This window comes from Ylistrum balloti, unplaced genomic scaffold (assembly GCF_031769215.1).
Source record: "Ylistrum balloti isolate Yb309-2 unplaced genomic scaffold, AGI_CSIRO_Ybal_v1 Utg369730, whole genome shotgun sequence".
NCBI classification, from domain to species: domain Eukaryota; kingdom Metazoa; phylum Mollusca; class Bivalvia; order Pectinida; family Pectinidae; genus Ylistrum; species Ylistrum balloti.
Window position 1 is genome coordinate 2,736,333 of NW_026781945.1, and position 19,668 is coordinate 2,756,000.

General features: G+C 36.1%; 1 protein-coding gene across 1 annotated transcript; it reads right to left on the reverse strand.

Moving 5' to 3' along the window:
* Window positions 1-525: 525 nt before the first annotated feature.
* Window positions 526-19,647, reverse strand: LOC132565659 (syndetin-like). The gene is made up of 26 exons (XM_060230354.1): window positions 19,569-19,647; window positions 18,172-18,249; window positions 16,053-16,157; window positions 15,814-15,885; window positions 15,599-15,723; window positions 14,328-14,481; window positions 13,746-13,828; window positions 13,415-13,556; window positions 12,954-13,094; window positions 12,510-12,639; window positions 11,846-12,017; window positions 11,447-11,545; window positions 10,861-10,951; window positions 9,542-9,748; window positions 9,224-9,324; window positions 8,643-8,731; window positions 8,407-8,498; window positions 7,463-7,489; window positions 6,897-7,019; window positions 6,309-6,406; window positions 5,896-5,992; window positions 5,295-5,453; window positions 4,795-4,916; window positions 2,809-2,907; window positions 2,540-2,630; window positions 526-1,632 (listed from the first exon to the last, which is right to left on the reverse strand). The coding sequence occupies exons 1-26, from the start codon at window positions 19,617-19,619 to the stop codon at window positions 1,519-1,521; spliced, it is 2,862 nt and encodes a 953-aa protein (XP_060086337.1). The 5' UTR covers window positions 19,620-19,647; the 3' UTR covers window positions 526-1,518.
* Window positions 19,648-19,668: the final 21 nt, after the last annotated feature.

The following is a 19,668-nucleotide window of genomic DNA, read 5'->3' on the forward strand; positions in this document are numbered from 1 at the left end:
ATGCCTGGGTGAAGGGAAATCAGTTTTGTATAAATGGTGGGTCTGACCCTCCTGGGTGATTCTTATCAATATAAATCAATTGGCCTAGAATTCCATAGTATACCTTTAAAGCATGAGGTATTCCTCTATCATATTTAAGCTTATAACATGAAATTTTAACAGTGATCAACTGCCAGGACCGCAAAGCATTTTGTGCCACCTGTATATCAGGGGAGATAACTCTACAAATATTTTTGATTGTTGTGGTGAAAAGGGAGTACACAATTACTGTACTATATGACAATCCTGCTACCAACCTAAATTAACAAAGGTAGAATCACACTAATATTCTTAGTAAACATATATCTATACCAAACAGGGACTCCAATTCTGATAGGAAAGAATGAGTTAAATACATCATTAATTTATCACTTGTTTCAGAGGTTTCATTATTTAAAGTAGTAATTCAATATTCAGCAAAATATTGTATTTTTCTTATTCTCTGCAATATATATAACAAACATGAATTTTCTTATCTTTGTTTATTTCACAGTTCTATAATTTACATAACATAATTATAACATGTTACAAGTTACAGACACATGTATTGGGGTACAGTTCATTTTAAAATCTGATGTAACAGTGATGGCGTCCTTCCCTGTCTTTACACTCAATGCTCAATGTAGACACAAATATTGACTTCATGAAACAACATTACTTTTGGATGTGATATTGTTAATGGATTTTTAGAAGTATGTTGGGATATAAAACTTTTCATATCTGTGTTAATGAATCACCAATTTGACAATGAAAAACTATTTTGTTGTATGTTGTGGTCCCATCAGGCACCACATATTAGAGTCCATTACAGTGGATGAACAGTTTTTTTATAAATGAATGACATCAAGTGTGAAGTGTAATGCTAGCATACAAAAAGTCTGCCCAGGACAGATACATTTAGCAGGAATTTTGTATACTGTACACTATCCCCATAACTATATGCTGTAACAACAGAATCTCTGAGTGTGATACACTTTATAACACTACATATTAACTATAATTTAATCTATGTAACAGACAATATTTATATACCAAAACTAGCTCATCATTTATCTCTTAAAAATCTGCCATTGATTTATAACAAAGTCAAATAACAAGGTTACTGCACCTGCCACTGTACTATCTGGTAGTACACAAGATTTCATCAGATTATATCACAGCTGTTTTCAGACGTAAATCATATATATATGTACAATTAATATAAGATGGACAGACCTGAACTTACAGGCATGAGAGTTAACATAATGTGAGCTTAATATGAATTTGGAGCATGCAAAATACCCAACTCAGTTTCAGATATATAATCTATAAATTCTGAAGATGACAGTATCTACTGTAAGCTAATAGGACAAAAAGTGATATCTGGTCTGATTCTAATGGATCGTGTAGAATAAGGTCTATTAATATGATATAACAACCGTCCTTCTCGGAATGTGTTGGAGCTTCTGGTGTGAGTGAAGTGTTTGTTGGAGCATGACGTTATCTACGTTGACGATCAATGTCTTCCACAATGGCATTAAGTCTCTGGCGTGCCTTTTTGTTGATATGGTCGACTGAATTGATGAGTGACAGCAATTGCTTGTTGGAGTATTCCTAGTATAACAGAGATAAATAGGTAAAACCTAAAGATGTCAATATCATAAATTTGCTGACCAATCAGAATCTATCTGCAATTGGCAGATATCATCAATGTCTTGGATTGTTTACAATATTTGATCACAAAATTATACCATGTGTTTAAACTAAAACTTTTTGTCTGGTATTTTTCTTCTATGTATTCAAAAATGTTCACCCTTCTTAGCATGTTAAAGTATCATTATCTTTCCAAGACTTAGAACCAACAGAATGGTCAACAACATTGTGCTATAGTATCCAATTACCTTGTGTTCCTACTTTGACCTCCTACATGGTCTAGCCTCTAGTAACTTTTAGGTCATGTGTTTTCAAATACTTCCAGTGCCCTCTGATTTTAGGTCCAGAGAAAAAACTTCTTTCCATCACCCTGTAACCTGAGGCCTTGTGGCGATTCTTTGTTCTCTTACCCTATGATGACCATTGACCACAAGAAAATACTTTGTTCCCTAGCTCTGTGATCTGTGGCCTTGTGGCGATTCTTTGTTCTCTTACCCTATGATGACCACTGACTACAAGAAAATACTTTGTTCCCTAGCTCTGTGATCTGTGGCCTTGTGGTGATATTTTGTTCTCTTACCCTGTAACCTTTGGCCACAAGGAAATACTTTATTCTCTTTTCCTGTGACCTTTGGCTCTGCAGCAATAATTCCTTTTAATGTGTTGTGACATTGGGAAATGTCAATCTCTGCCGTTTGTTAATACTTTGATCTCTTATAAATGTTGTAGTCCCCAGTGACCTTTGACCTTGTGTCAATAACTCTGACCTTATGTTCTAGTACCATGTGACTTTTGACCACATGTCAATATTTTGACCTACATATTAATATCCTGTAACCTTTGACTCCAACTTAATAATTTGACCTACTTTGTGATCCAGTATCCACGATTCCATCTGACTCTCTGGTAGGTAGTAAGCTTTGATATATGCCTCCACATATTCTCTCTCAGGGATAGGTCTGGAACAGAAGTAAATTTACCTTACCATGGACTTAACAAAGCTACACAGCAGCAATGAAAATCGCACCATCGTAGTTGCCAATATCTTTGTGAGAAAATCATATCCTCAAAGAAATAACTACCTTTTAATCATTATAAATTTTATATGAATGCATAACACACACAGATAATGAATACCTTAGGTCTACGATGGTCTCAAGTTTAGACAGGAACTGCTGAAAATCTAACTGCATCAAAGCTCTGCCTTCATTACTGCACTTTTTAGCACCAGCATACCTACAGAATGAACAAACTTCTATTACATTACTGCACTTTTTAGCACCAGCATACCTACAGAATGAACAAACTTCTATTACATTACTGCACTTTTTAGCACCAGCATACCTACAGAATGAACAAACTTCTATTACAATAATGCCTCAGTGCCATCTCAGGCAAAGTTTGGACTGATGTAAGTAATAATTAACTTCAATGCACTTTCTTACTGTCTCTCACTTCAGTTGTAAATCCTGTTAAGAAAGTTTATATTCAGAATTTTCATTATAAAACTCCATATTAAAACATGTGCAAATTTGTTTTCATTACACCCATAGTTAGGGCCCAGTCACACCTTAATGGACATCCAAGATTTGGATTAGTTTTGTGTAAACATTGCCTGTGGGATGTGTCATATCTGTGTAATACTTCCAAGTTCTCCATTTGACCTGTGTAACAGGCACTTGAATGATGCAAAATAGTTTCTATGTTCGATCTGGGCCACATGTAGGCAATTTTGGATACCTGCATGCCATCTACATGATTTCTGTGTGAGAGTTGCCTGCAATCCATGAGGGCATATAGATAAAGTTCGCTGGAAGAAGTCTTCATTTCCCAGATTTCATAGAGTCAGGATGCCCCTTTTGTCAACTTAGAAGCCCGCCAAGAGGAAACGAAGGGTCAAGACAGCCCGTATGCATCATTAGAGGGTCTGCCACAGCCCCCTAAACAGTCTGCCATAACCCCCTAAACAGTCTGCCACAGCCCCCTAAACAGTCTGCCACAAACCCATAAACAGTCTGCCACAACCCCCTAAACAGTCTGCCACAGCCCCCTAAACAGTCTGCCACAGCCCCCTAAACAGTCTGCCACAGCCCCCTAAACAGTCTGCCACAGCCCCCTAAACAGTCTGCCACAGCCCCCTAAACAGTCTGCCACAACCCCCTAAACAGTCTGCCACAGCCCCCTAAACAGTCTGCCACAGCCCCCTAAACAGTCTGCCACAGCCCCCTAAACAGTCTGCCACAGCCCCCTAAACATTCTGCCACAGCGCCCTAAACAGTCTGCCACAAACCCCTAAACAGTCTGCCACAGCCCCCTAAACAGTCTGCCACAACCCCCTAAACAGTCTGCCACAAACCCCTAAACAGTCTGCCACAACTCCCTAAACAGTCTGCCACAGCCCCCTAAACAGTCTGCCACAGCCCCCTAAACAGTCTGCCACAGCCCCCTAAACAGTCTGCCACAGCCCCCTAAACAGTCTGCCACAGCCCCCTAAACAGTCTGCCACAACCCCCTAAACAGTCTGCCACAACCCCCTAAACAGCCTGAGCAACCAGAAGTCTCTGTACAGCAAGACTGACAACTGAAGGAATTCCATTATAGGGACTACTTTTATGGCAGAGGTCCATGCAGCAACATTGCCACAACCCTACAACATACTGCCATGTCCTATGGACCTCCAGGGAACTCAAACAAAAATTGTCCTCAGCAAGTAGCATGCAAGGTCTACTTGGAATGATGTGACAGGGCATTAACATTCTCATTTCACTTATGAGATGCATGTTTTATTTTGTGAGTTCACGAGGTAATCAGTATAGCGACAACGTCATGTTCTATGTATAACTACTATCTATGTTCACTCTTCCTGTTTCTTATGTTTGTAAGCACTAATTCTTTATATCAACTTTCTTACATGTGTGATTTTCTAAATTTCATAATTGACATCAATTCACATTTTATCACCGCAAATTAAGACAGGAATAATGAATGAAGGTTACGATATACTGAGCAATATAGTCATTTTCTGAACGCAAACCATTGCAAACTTGTGATGTGGAGATTCAGTTATTTTGTAAAGAGCTTGAACAAAACAGTAGATCAATTGATCGTTCATAACGTTCCTACCCTTCAACAATTGTCCGGTTTGCGAGTCGCACACAATGTTCCCAGATAAGGTCATAAACAATTTTTGGTATAGGTACTCTTCTGTTGATATCCACTAATCTTACTGACAGCTGCTCCAAACTCTGTTAAACACATAATATACACATCTCAAAATCTGCTGCTCCAAATTCTGTTAAACACATGACATACACATCTCGTTACCTGCTGCTTACTCTATGCAGTAAATTATACACTTCTAACTAAAAGCTGTTCAACATTCAAATGATATTAACATATATTTGACAATATACACTTAAAAAGAATATTTCTTTCATTCTCAAACATTCAATAGACACAGATTACTAGAGGACCACAAAATACCTGGAGTATTTTCACTAACCCGAGTGCATTAAACCTTTTGTGTTTGAGTTACCTCAAGTGTGAGTTACCTTGAAAGTGTGAGTTACCTTGAAAGAGTGAGCTACCTTGAAAGAGTGAGTTACCTTGAAAGTATGAGTTACCTTAAGCATGACATCGACATAAGAGTTGTGTTGTGACATGATGTCCTTGACATCCCACTTGACCCCTGACATGTGGTGTAAGATGTTATCGTAGTCCACTGCCTGAACAGACACGGTCCAGTACACTGGTTTCCGTAGCTCCACAGCCATCTTAACTGTCTGAAATTTACAACACCAGTATGCTCCTCTTAAGTACATGGTCTTTCTTTCTAAACTAAGTCACAATAATATATACTTAAAGGACATTTGTTGCTGAAAAATTATATGGTTTTGAGGTGAGAAAGCCTATATTAATTTTACTATTTTGACAGTAGACATTATAATTTCTTGAAAGAGCTTGCATAAAAAAGCTGATGAAATGGAGCAAAATCTTTCAATTTGTACAAAACAACAACCCTGTAGTACAGTTTCAGTACATTGTACAGGTTATCTGTCTTTGTTGATATTTTGCCTTTGAATTTGCATTATGATGTTAATGTTGACATGTCAGCATTTTTCAAAATTCTGATTAGGAGATTCAACCTTTAACATCTTTGTGAAAGATGAGTGCTTATCCTCATCACTACTCAAGCATTGTTACATTGACGTGTGGAATTTATACCTGAGAGAAGAACTGTTGGAGGAATACTTTTTTGTTGCCAGGAATCATAGCTTCCAGGTGTGGATACAAAAGCTCCATTTGGCTGGCCAGGAAAACTCTGAAAAATAAAAGTTGAATCACATCCATGGCAAAGTAATTTCATTAATTTACTGAACGTTTTGCCTGAAACAGGGAATACACACATTAACAGTTACTGTAAATGACCTAGGTTCTACATCGATAGCTATCAGGAGTCTTGACAGAAATACTCTCGAACAGACCATCAGACTTACAAAGCCTTAGCAGTGACCACTCTCTCAGTCTGAGAACTAACTGTCTTAAAAAGACTATGAAGTGACTAATCACTCAGACCAAATAGACTCACAGAGACTCAGCAGTGATCACTTTCTCAGTCGGAGACCTAACAGACTTACAAAGACTCTGCAGCAACTACTCTCTCAGCCAACCCAAACAGACGGCCACTTCCACTTAGGTCTACAATGGGGGAGAGGTGTGGCTGGGGGATCCTGTCCTGTTAAAAACAAAAAGGTTATATATTTTAGTGTCTTTTATGGAAACAACATCAAACAAGAAATACCAGTAAGTGGTAAAGGGAGGGTTTTAGGTGGGGGTGGACATACAAAAAAAGTGGCTGAGGAATCATGTCAACAGGACAACAATGATGTTGTATTTAACAAGGAAACAAGAAATATCAGTAAGAGGTAAAGAGAAGTGGAGATAGGGGTAATAAACAGGAATGGATGATGGTAGAGACTTGTGATGTTGTTTTCAGGGATAGTACAGTAAGAGAGCAATACCAATGGATGTGCATATGTTTGTTCAGCCAATTTATCATACTCTTGAGGATGATTGAGGTGTTTTTACAAGGGATAATGGAATTACAGGAGTGGGGTGGTAGAAAGGGGGGTGGGGGAAGGTGGTAGGGGAAGGGGATAGGACATGGCGGGGTGGGGAGGGATAAGACAAATAACTAGGGATTACAACTAGGGGTAAAAACTTACTCTGCCATTCTCTGGGTCAGTAGGAGGAGCTCCAGGAACAGGCATCTCGGCTATCATATTATTCCGAATTCTCTGTAGTGTCATGTGCAGTCTGTTGTTCAGGGATCGCTCATTCATCACCCACTAAAGAGAAAAGCAGAAGACTCAACTATACCATCTGTTCAAATAATTTTGATTACTTTTATTTATAAGCATATTCAACATAATGTTATGTATTGAAAAAAATCATGCAAATCTTCACTGATTATTATCAATTCTATCTGAAAAAAAATTCATACAACATCTCAACCATTGAAATATTATCTGAAACAAACATTTTTCATTCAACCACCAATTAAAAATAACATCATTCACAGATCATGTCCATCTCTCTAAGTATCATACATTTATATGTAGATGCCTTCCATTTACATTAGGGTAGGCTGTTGTCCACTTTGGTAGGATAAATGTAAGGTATTTGATAAAAACATGGTATGGTAGATAATATCATATACTTTTACACAGCATACCTGATATGACATGGGAATATATAAAAGTAATTGGAAATCAGTATGTATAGTACTTACTGTATCTGCTCCGAAGAATATATGTACCTACAAACAAACATATGAAACAATGACAGCATCTACATTGTTATAATAGCAGCACAACATTGACAATAAGGTTTGATACATGTTTCACTGTAGATATATAGCCATGTTTTACTGTAGATATATAGCCATGTTATACTGTAGATATATAAAATAGCCATGTTATACTGTAGATATATAAAATAGCCATATTATACCGTAGATATATAAAATAGCCATGTTTTACTGTAGATATATAAAATAGCCATGTTTCACTGTAGATATATGAAATAGCCATGTTTTACTGTAGATATATAAAATAGCCATGTTTCACTGTAGATATATGAAATAGCCATGTTTCACTGTAGATATATAAAATAGCCATATTATCCCATAGATATATAAAATAGCCATGTTTCACTGTAGATATATAAAATAGCCATGTTTCACTGTAGATATATGAAATAGCCATGTTATACTGTAGATATATAAAATAGCCATGTTTCACTGTAGATATATGAAATAGCCATGTTTCACTGTAGATATATGAAATAGCCATGTTTCACTGTAGATATCTGAAATAGCCATGTTTCACTGTAGATATATGAAATAGCCATGTTTCACTGTAGATATATAAAATAGCCATGTTTCACTGTAGATATATGAAATAGCCATATTATACCGTAGATATATAAAATAGCCATGTTTCACTGTAGATATATAAAATAGCCATGTTTCACTGTAGATATATAAAATAGCCATATTATACTTGAGATATATTAAATTATCTCCTTAAGGACATGTATTAAAATCTCTGCATGTAAGATTATTACACATAAATTGGTAAAATTATTATTGGCCTAAAGTACCTTGAGAATTGGACACTTCATTAGTTCTATGTTTTTAAACATTACATATGAGTGGATTGTCGGTACACTTACTGTGTAGAGGTAATATTCAAATAGTTGGGACATACAGCTGATCACGTCAAATGCAATCGGTTTAAGGACGGTCATCATCTGCATATATTTACCTGTTAAAGGTTAAAAAAATGTTTGAATTAGCACAAAGATCAAAGTAACCTGTTAAAAGAGAAATTCAACCATTCAGATAAATATGGCCAAATTCATTTCATATTCAGGCCATTGACTCACAATAAACGGTATCATGAACTTACCTATCACCCTCAGTACATTGAGAGTTGTATTAGTCACAATAGGAATGTGTCTCTGATTTTTGTTTCTTGATATTCTTCTTCTGTATTGCCTAAAATATATATATATATCAAAAAAGAAATTCAATCAGATAATAAGACAAAAAAAATTGTTTCTGTTAGTTCAGACATAACTCTTCCTAAGATGGGATTCTTCTTTATCCCAACAAAACTTTTCTTCGTCTACCTACATCTGTTAATGGCTATGCTTTTTATTGTGATTGATAAAATGTGTGTTTATTGATCCAAGTTGAAGATAACTACAGTTATGAACTATGAAAGTGATGATCATGATAGAAGTGAAAACAGGGCATGAGAACCAAATTATATCACATCTGTTTTGTTACCCATTTTGGTGAACTGTATCTTCTTATTACAATCAATTTCTCTTTTAAATAGAAATATTAGAGATAAAATAGCATTCACATATTTAACAGGGTGATTCAGTGGTTGCTAGGGATGGGGTATGGTAGGGAAAGACAACTGACACTACTCATAATTGGGTAGTGTCATCATTTGGTACATGGCTTTTCATGGCTCATTACCGATTTGACTGTGCCTCCCCAGTGAGTTCATCAATATAATCCTGTTTGAGTTCATCAGGCTCGTCTGAGTCTGTGTCGCTGCCTCCACCATCTTCATCGTCCTTTCAACACCAGAAAACTTTCTTTCATTCAATATACTATTTTTCTTTTAGTCGAAATAATTTTTTTTCAAGAAAATAACATCTTTAAAACTTTAAAAGTAGCATTCAACAGAATAGTAAACAATAAGTTGATTGTCAAACTTTGTTTCATTTTTAAATTTCATAAGTTCTATCTGTTTACTGAAGCATGCTTCCTTCTGTTAAGAAAAACATTTACCCAGCTTCCTGAAAATACGTCTTCATTTTCTTCCTCATCAGGTTGGACATCAAAGGGGCTGCCCTCATCTTTGTATTGATCAAAGTAATGCTCCCTTTCTATATCATGTCCATTTGGCAAGGATTCCTCCTCTTCTCCATTCTGTTTAGAGTTCACCAGAGAGTTGGTGGTCGGAGAGCGAGTCCAACTCCGCATGAACCTGAATTCCTGGTGTTACAATCATATAAATTCACAATTACTTCCACAATGTTTGTAATGTCAGTACTAGTATATACAAGGTATGTGATTAGTAGGAGACATTTCTATCATCTCAAATTAAACTTTTTAACAGCTATATCATAAATATTTTCCAACTCTTATCAAAGGTTGTGATATATTGGATTTTTATCATTTATTTAAAATCCTTTCCGGTGGATCTTGTCTGCTACTCCATTTAAGAATCCAGCAAATCATACTCAACAAACTAGACTCAAGATATTTTCTAGGTGTAGGATATGCATGACATTTCCACATACATTCATTGGCTAGATATGAATGATATCTATCAAAATTATTGACTTTCTTACAAAGAAAATAATCAGTAAGGAGGTGTTGATGGGCCTTGTTATAAAATGGTGAACATGACACTCTGAGAGAAGCTGAGCAAAACATCATTGTGGACCAAACAGCAGTATTTATTTTTCATCAGAATAAAAAACCTTACATAAATAATTTCTTGATAAAAATTTGTTCTTAAACTATCCTAGTTAGCAGGAGTAACTAGATTTTAATGTTCAGCCTCTGGTTACTAGTACTTTGTCAAGTGTGAGTTTAGGGCATAGGTACTTCGGCCAGGTTATTACAATGGGTATCTACAAACACATGTACAGGGGTGTTACTTTCCTGTGACCCATCACTAGCAATAGTTAAACATCAATACTTCAAGACACCAATTGCTACATGTCATCAATCATACATGCCTAGCTAATTCTAACTCCTTTTATGTATCCATATCTTAATTGTTGGTTGCTAAATTTGTCTCCCCTGAACAGACAGGGTCACCTTGTATAAGCTGGTGGCAGGAGACCTATCATCCAGAACAATTTGGGTAAAGTGTCTTGCCCTAGGATACAACCGCATCAACACTGACTGGTCTGTTTCTCAGCTTCCTAAGAAACACAAACTGCCATGGTGGTAGCATATGTTTAAACTAACTAGCTCTAAGGTGATTGTGGTATAGAATTGAAACGGGAACCAAATCATCTGTTTGGAAGTGGAACTAGTATTCAGCTCAACACAAATATATCTAGAAGAAAGAAAAGAAACATGAAACTCCTTACCAACAACTGTAACAGAGTAAAATTGGATTTGACAGGACAGATTTCCCATCCTTCATTCTCCAGGAACATTCCAAGTTCATCCATACGATACCTATAAAACAAGAAATACATTCTTAGTCTATTCATACTATCAGAGAGTTGATAATCCTCTTATTAACCAGAAAACAGGTCAATAATTGCTTTATCGCAAGATGACAATATGCACTTCTGATGGGTAAAAAATTGAAGCACAGTTTACTGGATTGTTCAATTCACCTGTTGAGATGCTTAACAGAGTTTTCAATTGTTATATTCACCTGTGGGATGTCAAACAGGGTATTATTTTTACTGTTATCAGCTCATGGAAACATATTGTCTCAGAGAAAAATCACAATATGACTAGACCTATGAGTTGTGTATTGACCAATCAGCACGTTGGAAAATGAAGATATACATTCCTAACTCAGTAATACAGTATCTACAAACAAGGAATTAATTCTTCCATAGATGTTTAAATAGACAGGACACAGGTCTCCATAAGGATTATAATAAATTAATCTTGTAACAAAACATATCTATAGATCAGAAAATAAATGGGGTTACAGACCTGTGGTGGTTTTTGAAATAGTTAAGACTCTGTTGTTTAAGGGAGTCCTGGAGACCTTCTGATTTGCTGCCACAAAATTCCTCTCCAATCTCTATCAATCTGTGAGAAAAAAGGGCAATAAATAATATGTCCCCTTGAGGAAGACATGAAACAAATCAATCAGACAGATCCAAGGAGGCTGTTATATGCATCAAAACATCTTTCCTAAGGATTACTGGTTTCTTTGGGTGACTGTTTTTATCAATTGAAAAGACAGAAGTTTGGGTTTTGATGATATCTAAGACTTGTAAATGACATCCATGTTAAATCATAGAGGAACATTTACTTGTTGTTTTCTTGCTGTTAAGTACTTTCAGTTATAGCATACCTGTTGTCTACCAGATTATTACAGGGACTTACCTGTTGACGAGGTCCAACACTCGTATGAAATCTTCTAGTTTGAAGTTTGCCATGTCTGTACCTAAAATATAAATCTTGACCTTTTGCTGGACATCCTGCCATATGCGAGTCAAACCATGGTCAAGCTTCTGGCGTATATACTTCATCTTTAGTGTGATGTCCACATCCACACCTGGCAACAATAACAATCGTCATTTGTAAATAAAGTTTTCTGGACAGAATGTAAGTAAATTTACAGATTGTGAAGCAAATTTTTGCACCTAGAATTATCTTTAAATTACAGTAATACAAGAGAACCACAGGTCTTAATGGTCATCTAACCTGTTATTGAACTGTAGTTTTAAGTTAAGTGATAGTTTTGCTAAGGGATTTATAACAATAAAACAATTTCAGTTCTTATTTTTCTAGGCCTTGTGAAAAAGATTTAAAACATTTTGTTACTTTTTGCCAATTGAGATCCCCTCCTTTAGACCTTTGACCTCTGAAGTCTAAGGGAGGGGAGTCCTTGCCTAAAGGTTGTTTGTGAGCAAACTTGGTTAAACCTTGAAACTTGAATACTGGTAGGTTTGAATGATGTCTGAAAAAATGTGAAAATGATTAAGGACAATGGATGACAACAATGTCAGAACACAATGGAAACAGGTCAGATGACCTAAAAACATACCTGACTCCCGAATAAACTCCTCATCATGTGACTCGTGCCACTGGATTGTTTTGTGGTAACTCTTCATAACCTCCCATAATGCTTTGCACAGATCAACCAAGCATGGTTTGAAACTTTCTTGTGTAATATTCTGCAACAGAGAGTCTTGTTTAGGCAACATGTGATGTCTAATTGATAGACCTATACACAGGCCCACATTTTTCAAGTCTGATCTTCAGCAAGTGTTTTTAAAGCAAATGCAGATTATTTAAGCACGGAGATTATAGAAAATCTATTAAATAGATAAAGGCTTTGAAAGATATCAGATAAATATGTAAAGACATTCATACATCACTAAAGTAACAGACTCTGATAACTTTTGGCTAAAATTTGTAAGGTAACATGAAATGAAGTGTCCATGCAAGATTAAACATGGTTCTATATGTTCAAGGTCAAAACATTTACCTTACAAAGATCTACATAGGATCGTTTCTGGAAGTTTGAATTTCCTGTTCCAGAGCACAGCTCCACGTAGCCCAGAACAATCTGGAAGGCTGTGCTATGTATGGCACTGGTGAAGTGCATGTGAAGCTGATCCATGGCAGTCTACAATAACAAAATTTCTCAAGGTCAAACACATTCTTACGCCACTAAACAGCAATATTTAGACACATTATCACTGGGTATTAGGACCAAACTAGTTACATATTAACTACCTTCGGTTGTCAAAATGATCTTCAATATATAGACACCAGCCTGTAATTGGCCAAGTCACAATCACTTCAATTAACACAAAAAAGCCAGAGAATATTTGAGAGACTTATAACATTGAAAATAATCTGTCAAAAAGTAGTGCTATTTTTTCCAGATTCAATAAAAATGAATTTATCACCAGAATCAAAGGAATACAACACTAGTATTCTTACCTGAGTTTTATCAAGGAGTCGATATGCTATCTGTACTTTTTCATAGTGGACGATGTCAAAGTGACTACACGTCTTGGACAGTGCAACATCAAGCTGTTCCTCGATCATCTCCAGTGTGTCCTGTAGTTTGGAGCTCAACTCACTGTAAACATAAATTTGTACCTCATAGTATTTATGTAATAGGGAGAACAGATTATGTTTTTTATGTGGGAATTTGCAGACTCCAGACTGGATCCTTTTACACTAACTTACATTGTCAATGGTAACTATGAGTCACGAATATTTGACTTATGTATGAAAATATACAGACTGTAATATGTAATAGTGTTACCTTATACAAGTGAAATGTTTGAACGTGCTAGCAGCCTTCTGACATTCTAGACACAGTTGTATAGCACTGCAGTAATCCTCCTCCTAAAAAAGTCACATTTGTCTTCATGTAGTTCTCAATACAAACACAGCATTAAACATACGAAACATAATAAATCCTTTATATCTAACATGTCTATACTAATCCTAGGTCACATTATATAATCTGTATATAACCAGGGTAATGTAAGACTAATACAACTTTTATTTGACAACAAAGAAGTGAGTTATACAATTTGTAAGCAATTCATTGCAAAGTCTATTTACAATATAAGTGCATGATATATAAAAATTTCAATCCTGGATAAGTTTATAAATGTGCTATATATAGACTTCTAACAATAATTGCCGTTCAAATTTCATGTCAGTGTGCCTGTGATGAAATTCATGACCAGAAAATAGATACCCAATTTCTACCACACTGCTAAAAAAATCATTATTGCTGAAAAAGCAAAACTAAAATGTATTGTCTCTCTTATTTACATATCCTTGTTTATCTACAAAAAAAATCCCAGGAAATGTAAGTAACACAAGAAAACTTTACCTCCATCATTTCCCTCAGTCTCAGATCTGTGCGCTGCAATGTTTTTATCGTCCTCAGGGACTTCAACAGACCAATCAGCTGCTGTCGTTTTCTGTAGTTGGCCAACATCTTCAGGCTGGCAGTAGTAAAACTCTTCCTTGCACAGGACAGTTGTCTGCAAGTTCAACAGTTGAATTATTACACCAAAACAAAGATGAGTTCAGCCATATTGCACCTCTTTCCAACACATCTCAAATTCAAATCTCACAGACAAATCCTGCAGACACATGCAAGATATAATTGTTCATGCATGACATCCACTATATAATTATCTGTTCATGATAAACCTATCTTTCCATGACCTACCTGTATGTCAATAACTTATTTGTCCATAACTTATTTGTCTTTCTATGGCCTACTTGTTTATTCATAACATACTTGTCTGTCCATGACCTGTTCTCTGTCCTTGACTGATTTTTTCTGTCTGTGACCTACTTGTATATCCATGACCTTCTTGTCTCTCTATGACTTAATTATCTGTCCACGACCTACTTGCCAGTTTATCACCTACTCATTTATCCACAACTTACTTGTCTGTCCATGACCTGTTCTCTGTCCTTGACTGATTTTTTTCTGTCTGTGACCTGCTTGTATATCCATTACCTTCTTGTCTCTCCATGACATAATTATCTGTCCATGACCTACTTGCCAGTTTATGACCTACTTGTTTATCCACAACTTACTTGTCTGTTCATGACCTACTTTTCTGTCCATTACCTACTTGCCTGGTGTTGATTCTATTATCTGTCCATGACTTACTTGTCTATTGATGACTTCTTTTGTGTCCATGACTGAATTAGCCTCCAAGACTCACTTATCTGTCTCTAACTGATTTATCTATTCATGATGTATGTCTAGGACTTTAAAATCTGTTGCCTGTATGTGCTCAACATCAATTTATTTCAGTCAAGGCTAACACTCTGTAACAAAATCTTGTTCTGGGCAAAGCCAAAAATGTGATGTTACAAATGTAAGTCTGAAATAAATTGATCTCACAAACATACAGAAAATAGATTTATTTCTCATGCCTTATTGTGTCAAAACTGAATAAGAACTGCTACGATCTATTTTCCGTTTCATTAAGTACCTCCCTTTTCAGTAACACCTTTGATAGGCAACTGAATGTCAGATGAGACAGAAAAATCTAGCACAGAGTAATGTGTGAGATTTCTCTGTCTTATGTACAAGAATTACATAACTAACCCTGAGTTACTTGTCTATCCAATACCTACCTGCGCCCATTAGCACAGATGATGCTAGCAAGTTGCAGTGTTTTCTGTAGTTCCATAACCCTCTGTAACTCTGTGGCATATGCAGGATGGTTCTGCAGCACCAGATCAGACACCTTCTTGGAAACCTGGTAATTTAAAATATGTGAGGTAAGTGGCTTATTAAATTTGTACAATAGCAGACATGAAAAGGAGCGTGAATTATTGTGAATACCCACCACTTGTAGTTGTTTTCTCAGTTTTTGTCTGTCCCTGTCTATCTGGTCCAGATCAGGTTCCTCCGGCACTTTCTAGAAGATAAAAGACACAAACAATAAAACCAATGTTATTTGGATTTCTTTTGAAGAAGGAATTTTTATATTTAATTATGTAATTCTTCTTAGGTGCAGTTGCAACTTTTCACAGATCACCATATCAATCATTTTTCATTATCATGGAAAGTATCCCATTTAGTGACCTGGAGTTCGTAGTTGCTGGTGTCAACATCCTCGCTGTTGTAATACACCTCTTCTATATTCTCTAACACTTCCTGCTCCTCATGGGGATTCACCACATGGCTGTGCTGTAAAACAGGGTTACATATATTTAACAGAGTAATCTCCTTAATAAATAAAACTGGTTGATATAAATGTCTGAAGCAGTAACACATCAAATATTCAACCCAACAATAATGCTTTAAAGACTGTCTTCTACATGACTCACAATTCACATCATCTTAAAACCTCTTTGGAAAAGTCATATTAAGAAGTAGTTTAAATCTATCCTTTATAACCCAACAGTTTCACTTTCACTCTGACATACATTTCCTAACTTTTATGATATTAAATGTTTTAAGCAAGAAACAACATACTAAACAAATCAATAGGTCTCACACTATCCCCTATACAAGAACTAAATCTGCCTGAAGTTTCAACTTTTGGTTGAATTCTTTAATAAAATCATGCCATGATGTACATCAAGAAAAATGTTGAAAATCCTAAAAAGGATAGAAGATATAATCCAGAAATCAATCTGAATACTAGAAGTGATCACATTACAGTACTATTATTTCCCCTCCTTTGGAACTGATCTAATTTTCACTTAATATTCATAAAATGACAGCATAATGTGCTTTAAATCTACAGACAGGTCCATTAATTCAAGATAAATCCAAACTTGGCTTTCATTTTCATATAGTATAAATGTTTACTAGGATCAAGTGAACTATGTTCTTTTGTGTTTTATTGACCAATCAGAGTACGGTGTTTCACTAGAAAGAACCTTATTGGTACTGATATACAGTCGAATCTCGATAATCCGGACACATTGATCCCCAGCAGTATTTGTCCGGATTCTGAATCTTCCGGATTGCTGGAACATGACCTTAATGACCGTCGAACTTGTCATTACCATCCAGAGGTGTTGATCACGTATGCCGGACTGAGTATGTATGCCTGCACATGGTACATATACATGTCATGTGTGTTGTTTGAGAGATACATGTTTGTGAAATATTATGTATATTGTACATATTATTAAACATATGATAATTATGTTAATTAATAAAGATTTCAAACATTCCTTTGATGAGTTTGGGCATTATGTCAATGAGTTGGCAGATAGTTTTTTTAACACAAACAGGGATTTCTACACGACGGCGTTTGGGTGCGGGGGAAGCCATAAAACACTGTAAATGACAAATAGATATCAATTACCAAAAAAAATAAAAGTAAATAAATAATAAAAAGAAAAAACTATCTGATTTCAAACGTAAAAATAAATCTTATAATAAAACAGATAAATCGATGCGTTACTGTATTATGAGTGGCTGAAAGCGATATGATCTTCCGAATGGTCCCGGGCAGAATTTATACACAGTTATATTTTGACAAGCAGACAATTGAACAGAATTCACGTAATCACTGAACACCATTAATCCAATCATCCTAGTATTTACACCTAGCTTACCTAACGGGTTTTATACCACTGATCATTGTCCAAGCCGAGTGGTCGCGTCACGGTGTGATTTACCTGTGGGAACCTCTCTTTCGCAGCACTGTGTGCATTAGAGCTGAACAAAAACACAGATTTGCATTCCCAAAATAGTGTTTGTTCCTTTGAAGAGATCGACATTATGGCGAAAGGATAAACAACGCCAATTTCAAAACAAACACTTTTATTAATTTCATTCACCCTGGAAAACAGTTTATAATAGGATGACTTAATAACAGTGCAAACATTTTACAGTGACATTAGACAGAGGTCAGCTTGGTACAATCTATATACAATCATGTGTGACGGACAATGCCCTCAGTCAGGTAAGATAAAATAGCAGTCTATTTTTTCTGAAAAAAAAATTCTTTTGTATTTTCTCCATGCGGATTATTGACTCAAAAAAGACCATATTTCTGGTTTTGGTTCCCGGAAATTGTGCCCGGATTGCGAATCCGGATTTCCGGATTAGTAGCTCAAAATAACCTTATGGAAATCTGTTCCCGTCGATTCTTGTCCGGACTGCGAGATTTCCGGACCAACGGAGCAGGTATTATCAGGTCTCGACTGTATTCTGTAAATGTGTGATTCTGTAGCTAAATTACCTTGTACTTTGCAACTGCAGGTTCCCCGGTAAATAAGTCATGATTTATATCATCTTCTACTGGAGATTGTACAGATTCCTTAAAAAAAAAAAAAAACATGACATAAATCATAGGATGCCAAAATTTTAAACTTTCATTCAAGCTAATTATATAGATCATTATATCTTTTTCTGGCCAGGAAAGAAAACAGAATTTCACTGGGAAGCTAAAGAGGTCACAAATGAATAATATGCCTTCATCCAACATAATTACTCAATAGAATCTCCCATAGGTAGTATAGGAGTAGAGTGTACAGGTTGCCTTACTAGCCATGGCTAGTTCAAATTCCCTTTAGTCAAGAGGTAAAGTGTCTGGCTAGACAGAAGGGTTGCTAGTTAAAACCCTAGCGATGGCAGAGTGTTTTTCATCAATTCTTCATTTTACAGAGAAGTGTTGAGAGTACAGTCACCTTACTAGCCTCTTTTCGTGTGAATTTCCCTTTAGACGAGAGGTTAAGTGTGCAGCGAAATACTGAAGGGTGGCTAGTTCAACCTCAGCAGTAGCTTGGTGTTTTTCATTACTCTTTCCTATTACAGTAGTAACAGTGCATTGCATGGTACCTCTTTATGATATGATTTCACAAAATATTCCATGGATTCAATCACACAACCAAAACAGCAGTTTGTGTCGATGGTTTCCATGTAAAAGAAAACAAGAAAAAAAACCTAAATCCTCATTAATTAGGCATCAAGGTAGTCTTGCTTGAACAAACTACCTCTTCTGTACAATACACTAAAGAGTTGGTACCCAGCACCTAGCATTTAACCAGGAAGATATAAGACATGATTTTACTCCAAGCTTTATTTACTTAGATTATCAACCAATGAAGAGCCAAGGTCATTTTGATTTAGGATTTTCTAGTAAAACCTTGTGGATGAATCAATGAACATCATACGGGAGGTCCGTCACATATTATGCAATACACTTTTGGGTAAAATCGCCGTGACACAAATACAACAGCACGTGACGATCCGTGTTTCAGGTGCCAGAGAAACATGAATCCCCCTGGGTTGGGATCGAAATACACACATCAGATCTTCATCTGATTGGTGTAGCTCACACTAGACGCAGCCTGATGCAACTGCCACAATTTCTTGCAATGTGTGTGTTTCAACACATATCGAAATAATAATCATGGGAGTACACTGAAAATATCGTATAGCCACTAAACATAGAAAGGAGAAAAAGGACGCTTGTGTTCTTATAAGATTCCTAGTGAAATTCATGGAACATAAAAAAAAAACCAACTCTGAATTTGAGTTTGCCCTGCCCACTTTGTGCTGTCGCAAGTGCATGCTTTTCGAGACAATGCAATGTTAAAACATGTACATAGAACACCATCTGTTTCGTTTCATTACCTGTTTTCTTAATAAGTTCTGGAATTTTCTTTTAATGTCCATGACAGCCATTAATAATAATAACAGTAAACTTAAATATTGACAGCTCGACACTTCATCC